The 16,067-nt window shown below is 32.9% G+C and overlaps 1 protein-coding gene and 1 non-coding gene across 2 annotated transcripts; one reads left to right on the plus strand and one right to left on the minus strand.

Annotated features, from left to right (window-relative positions):
- The first annotated feature begins 781 nt into the window (after nucleotides 1-781).
- On the plus strand, nucleotides 782-854 carry TRNAR-UCU (transfer RNA arginine (anticodon UCU)). Its single transcript has one exon. It is a non-coding gene; the product is annotated as a tRNA-Arg (tRNA).
- A 2,061-nt stretch (nucleotides 855-2,915) lies between these two features.
- Nucleotides 2,916-7,481, minus strand: LOC112020049 (UDP-D-apiose/UDP-D-xylose synthase 2). Its single transcript, XM_065772837.1, has 9 exons — nucleotides 7,021-7,481; nucleotides 6,835-6,927; nucleotides 6,092-6,199; nucleotides 4,427-4,541; nucleotides 4,211-4,344; nucleotides 4,010-4,111; nucleotides 3,821-3,913; nucleotides 3,577-3,712; nucleotides 2,916-3,493 (listed from the first exon to the last, which is right to left on the minus strand). The coding sequence occupies exons 1-9, from the start codon at nucleotides 7,288-7,290 to the stop codon at nucleotides 3,381-3,383; spliced, it is 1,164 nt and encodes a 387-aa protein (XP_065628909.1). The 5' UTR covers nucleotides 7,291-7,481; the 3' UTR covers nucleotides 2,916-3,380.
- Nucleotides 7,482-16,067: the final 8,586 nt, after the last annotated feature.

The following is a 16,067-nucleotide window of genomic DNA, read 5'->3' on the forward strand; positions in this document are numbered from 1 at the left end:
TCCCAGATACTAATGCTCTAAGGTTGTATATATACAACCTTCTATTCATGGTTGCTAAACATAAAAGTAACTATAAAAGTACATGAAAGTACGAAAAAGATGAAAGAGAGAGATGGGAGAGAAGAGAGAGAATGAGTTGATAGGTTAATTTATATTATTTTATTGGGTTGTATATAAAAATAAAAACTATGATGTTGGGTGTATTGTTGGATGAGTTAGTAAAATAAATAAAGTAGTGTTTGAGGATGTAAAATATGTATTTTTTTACATCCCCATTAGTAGTGCTATAAAAGTAAATTAGTACTCAGTGATAAGTCATCAATGTCGATGAGTTTGAGTAATAAGCACAATAATGTGAATGTTACTACCATTTATTTAGTTAAAGTTTAGTTATTGCCATTTTTGATGCAACCTTTTTATAAAAAGAGGAGAGAAAGCACTTGTAATTAGGAATCAAGTTGAATAATACCGAGTTCCTTCATTTATTTTCTTACTCATTTCCCTCTAATCTGCCCCTCTTATTCTAGAGTCTAAACTAACCTCAAATTCGATCTATCATTTCCAATTTTCACACACTCCACTTTAGTAATTAATCACCAAAATATAAAATACTAATCACTTTAATTATTTGTTTTATTAAGTATGTCCATCAAAGCCTACTGTAGTGTGTGTGTGTGTTTTTTATTTTTTGAATCCCCCTTTTACCAAAAGAAATTAGCCATTTGATTTCTAATCAGGCAACGTATTTATATTATTAATATTGTTATTGTTGTCAAGCAAGGCGCCCGTGGCCTAATGGATAAGGCGTCTGACTTCTAATCAGGCGATTGTGGGTTCGAGTCCCACCGGGCGTGAGATCTTCTTTTTCATTTTGGGCTGGGCTACCTGTGAACAATTCCGTAACTATCGGCTTACTGCCTTCTGGGCCTCTCACGAAGGCCTCAAATCTTATTCCTTTTGTTTCTGGTCATTCAAATATATTTTCGAGCTTTAAAATTACCATTTCTTCATATCTTTTCTTTCAATAGAAATATTTTCTTCGAAATTCTTTTGCCAAACAAAAAATTATTCGAAAAATTTCTTTCATATCTATTTCTTTTGTTTTGTTTCATAGCATTACTGTTAGACAAATTGCAAACCTTAGGTATGCCATTGTTTCTACTCTTGTTCTGTAGAATGCTTCAAAATAATTCTCCATTTATTTGACGTATATCTCTGCATGCGAGAAATGTTTGACCAGATTTTTTTTTTTAAAGAGTAAATGTATTAAGGTAAAAGGGGGGAAACGGGTCCAGACCCATCTCTACCTTCTATATAGAAGATCCAATCTAGAAGATTAGAGATTGTTATGGGTCCATCCCAATTTTAAAATGCTGCCCAAGAAGCAATGTTATGGGCTAAAAAGTTTAAGTTCCTAGGAACATAACAAAATTCCCAACAGGAGAGGGATCTCAAAGAGGCATCGACATTTGACATAACTAGACAGGGAAATCAGAAGGGGAAGCTGAAGTCTGAAGAGCCTCAATCACTGTGCTTGAATCAACTTTAAATCGAACAAAAGAGAGGTTGAGCAAGGCAGACAATTTCAAGGCTAAAAGAGCTGCTATAACTTTCCAAGAGCAGGATCCGATGAGGAAGAAGTGAGTGAGCAAATAGGATATCATCACTGTCTTTCCTGCAAACAGCAGCAACCATGGAGTTGTTGGGCCTGATTGATACATCAAAATTGGTCTTCACCCAGCCTAGAGGAGGAGGAGGAGGAAGCCATTTGGAGGGTTTTGGGTTTTTGAGAACAGCCCATGGTTTGATTAGAATGTTACTTTTGTGTTGTGTTGATACTGATATATTGTACTCATTCCAATATATTTTGAGCTAACAACATTTTTGATTGACACCAACGATGACGAATTGGTATCATAAATTTAATCTCAAGATAGTAAGATTTAACATCTGAATAATATATATGATATGAAAACCTTTAAAATTTATTTAATTAAAAAAATTTAACTTTTAATTGACATCTTCAAAGTGACACTTATCTCCAATTTCTCACAATTTTTAATATCAAAATTACAATATTGGTTCCAAGAAATAAGAGATCCACCAAGGCACCACCGTCAATGCCTTGTGATATTTTAAGTTTTTAACAGCCACATCAACAACAAATATTAATGGTAGTGACCAAATCCAAATTCTATATAAAAGTTTTATGATTTGTTTAGATCAAGTAAGAGTAGAGTAGAATTGGTCCAAAACTTGTCTATTTTCAGCTAACTTTATTCTACTCTACTCTCACTCCCTCAATCCAAATAGGGCATGTGTAAATCAAAATTACTTTTTTTTTTTTTGTAAATGAAAATAGGAGTTTGCTCGGTTATGGTAGCCCCGAACAGACCGCTAAGGTTAAGGCCCTTGGGCTAACCCGTATAGATGCCCACCAACGAACTCCTGGTGACAACGAGACTCGAACCGAGATAGGTTAGATGAAGTATTCGAGCCTTACCAATTGAGCCAAGCCTCCGTTAGCATGTAAATCAAAATTGCACTAAATTATAATGGTATAATTTGCAATTTCATTTTTTCTGACTGTTGGGTCTGGTGGTGGTTGCAGAAATGGGGCAATAGTAAAAATCATTCACTTAAACTATATTGTAAGAAAAGGAAACGCATTAAACATGTTCTGGCTTACCAATCTTTGACCCAAAGCCATTATAGCTAAATATTGAGAACAAGGTTGTTCCACAAGAGATATGCATGACTAGATGTACGCGTGTATAATAAGCAAGCACGTCAAACATTACTAGAACTGCTACCGCTGAAATTTTGGTTAGAAGTAACGACCGAGAATAGAGTTAAAAGCTTTTCCCTTTCTTGAACAAACTATTTTTTTTATTCAATAACTCTCATCACACTACTTATGTAGAAGTAGAACCCAGCAACCAAAAGAATTGCCAGAGATTAATAAATAATAATACTCAAACAAGATAAATAAATAATACATCACGCCCTGAGAGTGATAAAATAGGGAAATGACAACCATTACCCCATGAGAAGGTGAGAACATAAACCAGGCTTTCCTTGTATAATGGCCCCCAACATGTCGTAGCCAAGCTCTACTGACAATTACAGTTATACGATAGAGTTCAGTAACAGAATCTAAGGTCTTCTCCAGAGATATCCGGAACATATTCCTCAGCTACTTCAGCTATAAGACTAGTGACACCGGAAAGACAAAAAAAAAAAACAAAAAAACAAAAAATAGGGTATGTGGGAATCAAAGATTAACATATATTATAGGACTTCCGTAAAAAGAATTGTAGACAACAACAACCTGAGCAAGAATCCCCCTTCTCGTAAGTGCCACCGAACACCAACTTGCTTTAGTTGGCAGCTGGTTTTGCAATGGCCTGCTTCATAGCCTCGGCATATGTCCTGTGTTGATAGGTGAGTGTTGATTCAAGCAAATCCCAGAGCGATGTCTTGGGGTCCCAACCTGGAAAACCCATAAACTACTGTCAAATTGTTTCTAAATCTCGAGGCTTTACGAGATAAAAGTAGAGTAGAAAATAATCCTACCAAGTTGTTTATTGATTATGGTCATGTCAGGAATTCTCTTGTCACTATCGTCATATCCCGCACCGTAAAATTCTTGGGAGCTCACATCAACTGTAGGTTCTTCCAGAGAAGGTTCACCACTTACTTTTGAATAAACCTGTATAGTGGAAGAACATTAATTCTCAAATCCCAAAAAGCATAAAAAAGTAATAATTAAGCCAGTCTTTTCCCAACCAAACACACATAAAACAATCCTTCAACTCACATCAGTCATCATTTCAGCAAGCTGCCTAACTGTAACTTCATTGTTAGGGTTGCCCACATTAAAAATATGGCCATTGGCCCTAGCGGGATTTTCCTGAAAAAAAAAAAAGAATAGGATCGCAGTACTCAGACACTGTCATGTCAAACATAAATTTAAAATAAAAGAAAAAGGCAGTATATCATAACGCACGATCATCAACATAACAGCTTCAATTGCATCCTTTATATAAACGAATGTTCTCTGGGAAACACCACCATCCACAAGCTTGAGTGGCTCATGACGCAGTAGATTCTGATACAGGAAGGACATGATTAAAACAAATATACAAAACAAAAGAGAAATACTCTAAAATATCTACATACACTAAAGATGCGAAAAAACTGATCATACATTGCTAAAGCATGCCAGAACTCTGGGAACACCCTCACTTGGACCGTCAATGCCAGGAATGAAATCCATTCTGGGTCCAATCCAGTTAAAAGGTCTCACAATTGTGAACTCCAGACCATTCTCTGCACCTTCAGCTGTAATAAGACAAGAAGTCAGAAATATTCATTACAAAATACCAATTAAGAAACAGCCAAGCCAATGGAAAAGGTAGGAAACCATAAATCAGCCTCTCAATCAACTGCTTTGCACATGCATAGGACCATCGCTGCTTCTCAATAGGGCCAAAAATGCATGGGGACTCATCTTCTTTAAGAACGAAATATTCAGGCTCCTGGAACAAAAGAGAAAATAGAATTGAGTCAGCTCATAGAAAGTAAGGTATAAAACAAACCACATTGACTTCAAAGTAATGTAACATATTCATATTAATCTAATATCTGCAGATAAACTTAAAGCAATAATAAGAAGAGAAAAGGGATTGTTTCTTCGAAACTTGCATTAAACTCTGAAATGTCAGTCTGACCCAACCAAAAATGTCAGGGCAAGCATTAACTCACAATGTCAAAAGTGAATTATAATTCTATCATAAGAAAAGCAGTTTTATACCTCAGTGTATAGAGAGAATGGTTATTCCTCCAGATAAGTACTCAGAACAAAGGGAAACTGCCAGCCAACCTCATATAAAAACGCACACAAACACCCACAAAAGCTACCCCTCATAAAATGCACACGCCTCATAACCAACCTCATATAAACCTTAAGAAACCTGTTGACCCTGAAAAAATTAACCAACCTTGTAACTCACATAAGCAAACACACCTCATAACCAACCCCTCTATCTCTCTCTCATATGATAAAATTGTAACATTAACCTGAACCAATTCATGTTACTTTTTTCTTTTAAAAAAATGGGCACTTACTCTTCCCATAATAATGGGATGGTGAGTGAGGTCATGTGTTCTAGACCCACAGGTGGGTTGCGTGTATTTAAAATAAAAAAAAAACTAATGTCATTCTAGAATCTTTCCACTTCCGAAATGTACTCCAACCATCTCTCTCTCTATTTTTTTTTTAAATTAAAAAAAAAAAAGAGTAAATTCTCTCGTCATTCAAAAACACCTAATAACAGGAATAAATAAAATTACTGGGATTTTTGTCATCTAAAACTTTCATCAACTTCTAGAAGACTAGAATTCTCAACAAATATATGCATATGGTTATAGGCTACAGAAATTATCAATTTTTTTTTTTATTGAATGCAACAATTCAGTCAGCTATGAGTGACAACAACAAAAACAACCAACCAGCCACAGGCCCGCATAAGGGAGGTGTGAAAAACCCATATCTAAAATAAACACACAAGAATAACTACTTTTAGATGAGAACATATAAATAAATAAACGAATAACAATGGCATTAGTAAGACTATCATCACTGAAACATAAATATATAAAAAATAAATAAAATTCTCTACAAACAACCCGCATTGTCTGAAAATGGCTTAAACTCATAATGTAAAGAAGATGGCTACCTAAAACAGAGCTCTTGAAGATCAATAATTTCTATAGTAAATGAACTACCCGTGCTTTTGTGCAAAGATCTTCAATCTATACAGTCATTCATGGCAGTTCAAATTACTAGCATTATTTATTACTGTTAACATTAATAATCAATCATTCCTACACATATCATTTCAAATCTTGATCCACATTATACATCCAAAACATATTTACATCAAAACAGCAAATGCTATGCCACAAACTGTCTGAATTACGCAACCGTCAAATTAATCACAAAAAAGGTAGCAAGAAAATCACAGATCTGAACTATATCAAGAATTGTCAACAAGTAAAAAAAGAAACGAAGAAAGCGAACGATTACCTTACGAAGAGGACTGTCTTTAGGAAGAAAGCTCCCAATCGTTTTCCCGTACACCTCACAAGTAGAGAAGTGAATGAGACGCTTATTGTTCTCTGAGCAATACTTAACCTAATCAAATCAAAAATCACAATCACACACATCACCTTCAATCAAATAACAACCAAATCTTTGTAAAGCGAACATAAAATAAATAAAAGTTCCAATCAATCAAATCAAATTCCAATTGATTACAAATGCAACAAGAATTGAAAAAAAAAAAAAAAAACGCGATTTTGTTCTCAATCAATGCTTACCACAGGGAGCGCATCGATGAAATTGCTGTAAATCGTATCGAGTGGACGCGTGTTGTAGTCCGCCGGAGTACAAATCGCCGCCAGGTTTATCGTCTACGACAAAAATTCAAGAACAGTTTCAAAAAAAGAACGAAGAAATTGAGAGAATCTGAAATGGTAATGTGTATAGAGAGGAGTGGAACTAACCAGATCTGACATCTTGATGAGGCCTTCGAGGCGAGAGTCGTTCTTGATGTTGAGGCGGTGGAACTGGATGATACTTAACCTAATCAAATCAAAAATCACAATCACACACATCACCTTCAATCAAATAACAACCAAATCTTTGTAAAGCGAACATAAAATAAATAAAAGTTCCAATCAATCAAATCAAATTCCAATTGATTACAAATGCAACAAGAATTGAAAAAAAAAAAAAAAAACGCGATTTTGTTCTCAATCAATGCTTACCACAGGGAGCGCATCGATGAAATTGCTGTAAATCGTATCGAGTGGACGCGTGTTGTAGTCCGCCGGAGTACAAATCGCCGCCAGGTTTATCGTCTACGACAAAAATTCAAGAACAGTTTCAAAAAAAGAACGAAGAAATTGAGAGAATCTGAAATGGTAATGTGTATAGAGAGGAGTGGAACTAACCAGATCTGACATCTTGATGAGGCCTTCGAGGCGAGAGTCGTTCTTGATGTTGAGGCGGTGGAACTGGATGCGATCGGACCAAGGGTGAGCCCCCGCGGGCTCGAGAAGGTGCTTGATCTTGTCGCTGTAGACATCGAGACCCAACACCTTGTGCGGCGTCTCCGCCATGAGCTTTTCGCAGAGGTGGGAGCCAATGAAACCACCAGCTCCGATCATGCATATCGTCAGAGGCTTGATTGGTTTCCCGTCCAGATCTACCCTCGCCGCCATTTTTCTCTGTTTGAAGCTTTTCTTTGTTGTTGGTTTCTTTGCTTTTTGTGCACTGAGAGAGTTGAGTTTGAGAGAGAGAGAGGGAGAGAGGAATTTGGTTTGGAAGGAAGGAAAAGATGTGAGGAGAAGAGGGGTGAAGAGATATTTGAAGGGTAAAAAGAGAGCGGAAAGGGAGGGAGGATGTGTTTCTGTGAGTGGATGTGACTCCTCGTCACTTCTCTCTCAGCCTAAATCAATTGGGGCTTGGAATTTTTTTTGGAACACTCTCGCGCGTGTCAATGATCTGAGTACTCGCGCTGTTTCTGGCCACGCCCAGGTGTGATTTTTTTTTTTAAAATTTTTTTTTTAAACCTCCTCTATTTTCATAATAATTCTTAATTGGCAAGTTGTTATAGAATTTTAGTTTGAATTTATTATTGATATTACTTTTTTACTTATTAGTAAAAATAAGTAATAACCTACTATATAATATTTATTATGAAAATATTGAATAATGAGCTCTGATATAGATATGGATTATTTATAAGGAAAATAAATTGTTCCCTTTCTTAAGTCAAATTTGTGTATGTTGAAATTTTCTATTCCTCTCTATTTAGGATTTTGCATTATTTAATCAGTTAATATAGATATCAGTGTGATAAAACTTACCAAAAAAATGAATACTGAAATAATTCAATAATATTGAAGTCATTATTTTATGGATGAGTGTGAGTGTTTTTTTTTTGTAGTGACTTACTAAAGTAAGAGTTTTTTTTTTTGGCCGGGAATTACTATAGTAAGTAGCTAGTTTGATAAAGAATGGGAGAAGAAATTATTCACTTTCATCAGTCAAATTTGTGTATGTTGAAATTTTTCGCAATAACAGGCTTTTCAATTTTTTGAAAATGTTGAAATTTTCTATTCATCTTAATTTAGAATTATGCATTATTTAATCACTTAATATAGATAAAAGTGTGATAAAAACCTACCCACAAAAATGAATACTGAAATAAGTCAGTAATATTGAAGTCGTTAGTTCATGGATGAGTGAGTGTGTCTTTGAGGGCATAGTCACTATAGTAAGAGCTAGTTTGATAAAGAATTGGAGAAGAAATTATTGCATTTTCTTCGTTCAAATTTGCACATGTTGAAATTTTTTTTTCCTCTTGCAATAAGAGGCTTTTCAATTTTTAGAAAATCTTGAAATTTTCTATTCATCTCAATTTAGGATTTTGCATTATTTAATCACTGAATATAGATAAAAGTGTGAAAATGAATATTGAAATAAGTTAATAATATTGAAATCATTATTTCATGGATGAGTGTGTATCTTTTTTGAGGGTGTATATATATATATATATATATTTTAATAACATTTTTGAGGGTATAGTTACTATAGTAAGAGCTAGTTTGACAAAGAATGGGAGAAGAAATTATTCCATTTCATTAGTCAAATTTGTGGATGTTGAAAATTTTCGCAATAAGAGGCTATTTAAATTTTTTGTTTTAATAAAATGTCAAAATTTTCTATTCATCTCAATTTAAGGTTTTGCTTTAATTAATCATTGAAAAAAAAGATAAAAGTGTGATAAGACCTACCTAAAAAATGAATTTTAAAAAAAATCAATAACATTGAAGTCATCAAGGATGAGTGTGAGTGTGACTGTTCTTTTTTGGGGATGAGTCTCGTCATGCTTCTGTCTATTTTTAATAATTAAAAATTGCAAAGTCCTAAATTGAAATGAATAGAAAATTTCAACATATTTTTAAAAATGAAAAGCTGGAATAAATAGAAAATGTAAACTTTTTTTTTTTTGTGAAGAAAAAGTTCAAAAATGCTAGTATCTATAAAGAAATAAGGAAAAAGGTGGTTTGCTATGGGTTTTATTTATTTATTTATATTTTTATTGTTATCTATATGTGGTCCGTGGGTCCTAGCTTTACCTACCTAAAAAATGAATATTGAAACAAGTCAATAACATTGAAGTAATCAAGGATGAGTATTACTATGATTGTGACTATTCTTTTTTGGGGACAAGTCTCATCATGCTTCTATCTATTTTTAATAATTAAAAATTGCAAAGTCCTAAATTGAGATGAATAGAAAATTTCAACATATTTTTAAAAATGAAAAGCTCTTATTGGAATAAATGGAAAATGTAAACTTTTTTTTTTTTGAAGAAAAAGTTCTAAAAGGCTGGTATATATAAAGAAATAAGGAAAAAGGTGGTTTGCTATGGGTTTTATTTATTTATTTTTATTGTTATCAATATATGGTCCGTGTGTCATAGCTTATATATATATATATATATAAAGATTAAGTTTTTTTTTTAGTGGGATCCTTAGTTTAAACATATATTTAGTTACACATAATATATATATATATATATATTATTTTTGATTAAATTCAAACACATGATAAGTGGAATCCTTAATTAAGTTCTCCCATGTGTGTGTGTTTTTTTTACACTTTTCTAATATATGCAACTTGGAGATATAATGGATTATCTTTTATTATTTTTATGTTGCTGATTATTTGTTACCATCTTATGGGTTGCCTATAAAATTTCTTAGAGACCCTTTTTTAACACCTCACCTCCTTATCCATTTTAAGTGTATGTCTCCATTCTAATCTTTTATCAAGAAAGTATATGCCGCCCCTCCCCCATAAAAACTTTGAAAATACACACGTTTATTTTTATAATTTACTAATTTCAAAAGGCACACATAGAGTTCTTTCCTTTATAATATAGTTGCAAGTTTTTCCTCTATTGTTTTAGTAGGAGAAAACTTGGGTGTGCATATTAAGTTATCTATTGATTACATTGACCATTAAAATACAAACAAAAAAAAATATATTATTTAATTGATTATACAAATGCGGAAAAATGAATACATCTTCGATGTGGATGATTTAAAAAAAAAGAAAAAAAAGAAAGAAAAACTGCCTCCGAGCACCCGTGTTTAAGGTTAAGAGTTTTGAGAAAAGTTCAAAATAATTAGGGTAGAAACATGTACCAGAATTAATGATTTTTGAAATATGAAGTGAGTTTGAGCCCCATGTAAATAGCTTACAAATAATATTTATTAGCCTAGTTGTTATCACCTAAATACATCACTCTATATGTTTATTAATGATAAAATGTATGAAAAGTTGGAAATGTTTTTATTCTATTGCTAAAAACCTTGTAATTCAGTTAACATTTTTTTATGGTTTACGGTGCAGACATTTAGAGTTTAAATGGCCCTTACCGAACTACCAATCGTTAACAAAAAATTACATCACTCTATACATAATTAATGATCATATATGAGGTTTCATGTCTTTATTCTAGCTCCATTTGCTTTTCTCCTAAAAGAGACATCTTTAATCTGAACAAATTATATTGTCTCATGCTTCTCCACAACTAGACTTCCAATGCAAGAAAACAACAAAATAATTCACAATTCATGAAGAAAGGAATAAAGACAAATGTAAAATTTTATTAATCATAACTATTAAAAACATGTATGGAAAAATGAATAAAGGCATAAGAATTCTCTTTTAACCTTATTCCATGATTTGACCCGCAAAAAATCTTGCTGTTGATGATGCTTGAAGAATCATCCCCAATCGAAACAACATATCATCACCTCCATTATTTTAAAAGTTTGACAAAACATATTTATTACAGTTATTCACTTATTCGTACAGTCGGCATGTACAGAGACTTTTGAAATCTTAAAAGCTCTAAAACTAATGGATATATATATATATATATATTACAAAATGAAATGGATAATATATATACATAGGATGCATTTGTTTGCTACTGATGCAGTCCCTCTCATAAGATTGCTTGGGCCAACGTAGCTTATTTGAATTGAAATATGAGAGATGTGAATGAACAATTAGTAACTTGGTAGAAATATAGTTAGTTCCAGAAAAAAGGAAAATAATAGGAATATAGCAAAATGGCCCAGCTTATCCTGTCTCGTCCAATTTCACATAGATTTTTCATGCTTTAAGAAAGGGGACAAGACAAGATGAGACCATAGGTGCTCCAACCCCACCCGTCACTTCTTCTCTGATGGAAAGCCCATACAGCATTTTCTCAACCTCAATTAGTTGGCTTTGTCACTGATGAGATAGAGATGGAAAAGAAAATGAATGGAGGCGAGGTGAAATATAATAGGGAGTAGTAAGCCCCATCCTCTGTTCAAGAGGAAAAAAACATGAATGTTATATTTAATCTTTTGTACTTGTTCTATATATTAATTTCTTGATACACTAGTCTCTCTCTTTATCAAAATAATAATAATAACACACTAACAATTATATAGAAAGAAACATAAGTCCTACTTTTTTTTTAGAGAGAGCGAAATCTCATTCTAATTCATGCACGGACAAATCAAGTCTCAAATCAACCAAACAATTTAGCTGTCAAAATTTATATGCATGCTATTAAATTTTGGATCATATTTAGTCGTTTATCACAAATTCTAGCCTAACTTTTGGTTTAATTAGAGAGACTCAATTTTATTTTTAAGTTTTGGATGAAGAGAGCCTCAAGTTGAGCACAATAAGATGCCCTTTAACATACCACTTTATATCTAAATTTGTGTCCGTCATTCAGTTTTATGTCAGTATTTTGTCAGTTTTATAACCTTTAAGGTCAACTTTTTACAATTTTTTCTATTTATTCAATTTTTTTATTAAATGAAACCCATATTATTTTAACCTTGACAAACACAGCGTGGTGCTCGTTAACATTTACTTGGACAAAAACAAATTCATCATGAATAGCACATGGTTGATGCTCGTACAATAATCTTATCCAAAGTGGTAAATAGAAACAACAAATTAAAGATAATAAAATAGAAAGCTGATAAAGATATGCACGGTGCTCATTAACATTTGTCTGGATAAAAACATATTTATCATGAATAGCACATGGTTGATGCTCTTACAATAATCTTATCCAAAGTGTAAATAAAAACAACAAATTAAAGATAACAAAATAGGAAGCTGATTAAGATATGCACGGTGCTCGTTAACATTTGCTTGGATAAAAATAGATTCATCATGAATAGCACGTGGTTGATGCTCTTACAATAATCTTATCCAAAGTGGTAAATAAAAACAACAAATTAAAGATAACAAAATAGAAAACTGATAAAGATGAGCATGGTGCTCGTTAACATTTGCCTAGACAAAAACAAATTTATCATGAATAGCACATGATTATGCTCTTACAATAATCTTATCTAAATAAAAACAACAAATTAAAGATAACAAAATAGGAAGCCGATAAAGATATATACAGTGCTCATTAACATTTGCCTGGATAAAAACAGATTCATCATGAATCATGAATAGCACGTGGTTAATGCTCTTACAATAATCTTATCCAAAGTGGTAAATAAATACAAGAAGTTAAACTATTAAAGATAACAAAGTAGAAAGATGATAAAGATAGGTTTGGTTGCTTCTGGCAAAAGAGATAAAGGATTCCTTTGAAATTGGTCGCAAAGCGTAAGAAAAGCGCGTGCAGTAATAATCAGAGACCCAATTAGCAGTGGCAAGCCTCAAAGCACAAACAGAGAAATATGACCCACGTGAGCATGAATATATACAGCTCATTGGAACAAGGCGAGTCACATGTCTCCAGTGGACAATTGCGATCTGAGAAAAAGAAAAAACGTCATGACTTCCCTACTAGTTGACATCGGATCATAGCAACATTACGCGCTGCTATCTGCGGAAACTTCCTAGCTTTATCGCGATTAATTTATTTGCAGTACTGATAACTTGACAAGATATTACTATTTTTATTTTGCTAAAAAAGATATTACTATTTTTATTGTTTACTATACTATAATAATATTAGTGCTGTGTACCGTGTACGTAGACTTTTTGTGAAATCACATTATGCTACTTACCCAAAAGGGGAATTTCAATTTTTTTAATATAAAATAAGAGTATATATTAGTAAATTATTTTAGAAAATTTTTAATGAAAAAATGAATAAGTAATTAATTGTTTTGATAGTTTTTTCAAATTTTTATAAAAAATTTTCAAAAATAAATAGTTAATGTGTGCCTTTAGGGCAATTATAATAGAATTTTAATGTATAATCTTTACTCTATAATGATTGTTCTTATCGTCAAATAAAAACACTAATTAATACAATAATAAAAAATTACTAATACTATCTATACTACTTAAAAATTGAGAAAATTACATTTCACCACTCTAAACTATTCATCATATTAAAGTTTGCAACCTAAACTATGACATTTGTCATACTTTGTACCCCGCCGTTAAGTTTGTTGTTGACTTGGATGAAATTAAATTTAAAATTTATGATGCAAAATGTAATCATGAGTATAATTTAAGATAGTAAAATGTAATTTATCTTTTGTTTTAAAGCATTAAGAATAGAGGCAATTAGGTCTTCATGTGTGATGCCACATTTTTTCCGTCCAAATTAATAGCAAACTTAATGTCGATGTACAAAGTATAACAATGATCATATTTTAATGTGCAAAACATGCCTTCAAAAAATGTAGGACGCAAAATGTAATTAGAAATATAGTTTAAGATGGTAAATGTAAATTTTCCTTAAAATTGATGTCTCTTTCTATCCTCAAAGTAAACCAAAACCGCCTCCTCACTTATCTTCTTCCATTTCATCACCTTCCCAAAAAATACAAGCTAGCCAACTCCAAAACCCGCCCACTACAACATGCTACGGCACTAGCTAGCCGTTGCTGAACATGTTATGCTTTTGACTTTTTGAGTCACAAATGGAGCAATGTACCACTACAACACGCTGTTGTACTAGCCATTGCTAAACATGTTTTGCTTTTGACTCTCTGAGTCACAAATAGAGCAATGCATGTGTACGTGGGCATGCATGTGTGTCAAGAAAGGTGGCCTCACATATTTTTTGTTGCATTTTTTGATTTTTTACATCGCCTTTGATTGATTGAGTGCAGATTGACATGGATCACATGTATGGTAAAAATGGGCTCATTTTTCTCTTCGTTGATGCTTTAGAATTTTCATGGTAGATTTAGACTTATTTTTCACTAGTCCATTTTGCATTTTAAGCAATCTTTGAACTTATTAGATTACATTTTTTTCCCCATTAATAATAGTAGAAGTTTCCTTTCATGATGTTGGCCGGTAGGGTAGGAGTTTTAATTTTCACGTACGGTAGAATTTTCCTTCTGATTTCCATTCATTTTTCTATACGTGCACATGAATATATCTTACATTTGGTGTGGTGATATTTTGATAGAGAGGTACTATATCCTAAACATATCCACATTTTATGGGATAGAAGATCCAACAAAAAATATTGTCTGATAGTTTTGCACAGTAACCCAAGATAACTAGATCGTTTGCATTGCCATAATGCCATTTACAATTCATTGCATTGTCATATACAATTTCCCATCATTTACCACAAAAAAAGAAAAAAAGGCATCTCTTTTGTTTTTAATCTTTCATTTTCAGTTTCAAAAAAGAGAAGGGAACCAATTTGGAAGAAAATAATAGGCTGGGACATTGAAACCCGCTCGTGGTTTTCTTCCAAAATTGTTTTTTTTTTTTTTTTTTTTTTTATAGTATCTGTATTAAAAGTTTTTTTGTTTTTTGTTTTATAGTTCAAATATACCTCCCCAGGTAATAACTATAAAAACAAATCACTAGTCAAAATTGAATATATAAAAAGCATAGAATAACTTAATATAAAATAAAATAGAAGAGGTTAAGTTATTGAATATTAATCGTTAAAATGTCACCCGAATGAAATCTCTCAAATTATCGTCAAAATTAATATTATTTAGGGTGCGTTTGGTACGCTGAATGGGAATTATGACATGATTTTTTTTTTTTTAGAATGAATGCTATGATCTTTTATTAAGAAATCCTGGCCAAATCAGCTTGATATGAAGCAAAAACATCCGATGTAATATCTTCCATCCATATTACACAATTTGGGATAGTAATAGCTAACTTCACCGAATCATGCGCAACTTGGTTGCCCTCTCTAATTGTATGAGAGTAAGACAATAAAAGCTGAAGTGAACCTGTAGGCATCCTGTATCAATAGACCAAATGGAGCAAGTCAAACGTCCTTGGTTACTAATGCCTTAATCACCAACATTGAGTCTCCCTCAAGAACAGCTTCTAAGATGGCCACCTTCCTAGCAAACTCAAGAGCCCTTGTGGCTGCCATGGCTTCAATTTCTATTGGCTGGAGAAGTTGGGGATTTTTTCTGACATGGCTGCAATCACTAAGTCTTCTCTGTTTCAAACAATAACTCCCACACCTAAACAGTTTTCTTTAGCAAAAACAGCTCCATCAAAATTAATTTTGAAGATATCCAATGGAGGGGGCTTCCAACATGTTCTTATGTGTGGTCAGCTAGGTGGCGGTGGCGATAAGATGGCTTGAAATTCTGAATATCTCTCAGCTGCTAATTAAGAAAAATGGTTTAAGGAGCAACATGGCTGTTGAGAGCGCACCTGGTTTCTTTGAGTCCAAATGGTCCACACCGTGAAAGCAAAGAGAGCTAGCTTCCGCTGATGTTCAAATACCCAAGCCATCAATTCACTAATGCTAGAAAAAGAAGTCTAATTTCGAAAATTCCATGTGATGTCCTTATCCCACACACAATCCAGATTTTTACAACTCTATATTGCATGAATCATATCTTCCACTTCACACCTAAATCGGTCACAGGTCTGATCCGTGATAATTGTTCTTCACAAAAGATTGCTCTTTGATGGAAGAGAGTTTCGACAA

Source organism: Quercus suber, unplaced genomic scaffold (genome assembly GCF_002906115.3).
Source record: "Quercus suber isolate HL8 unplaced genomic scaffold, Cork oak 2.0 scaffold_65, whole genome shotgun sequence".
NCBI lineage: Eukaryota > Viridiplantae > Streptophyta > Magnoliopsida > Fagales > Fagaceae > Quercus > Quercus suber.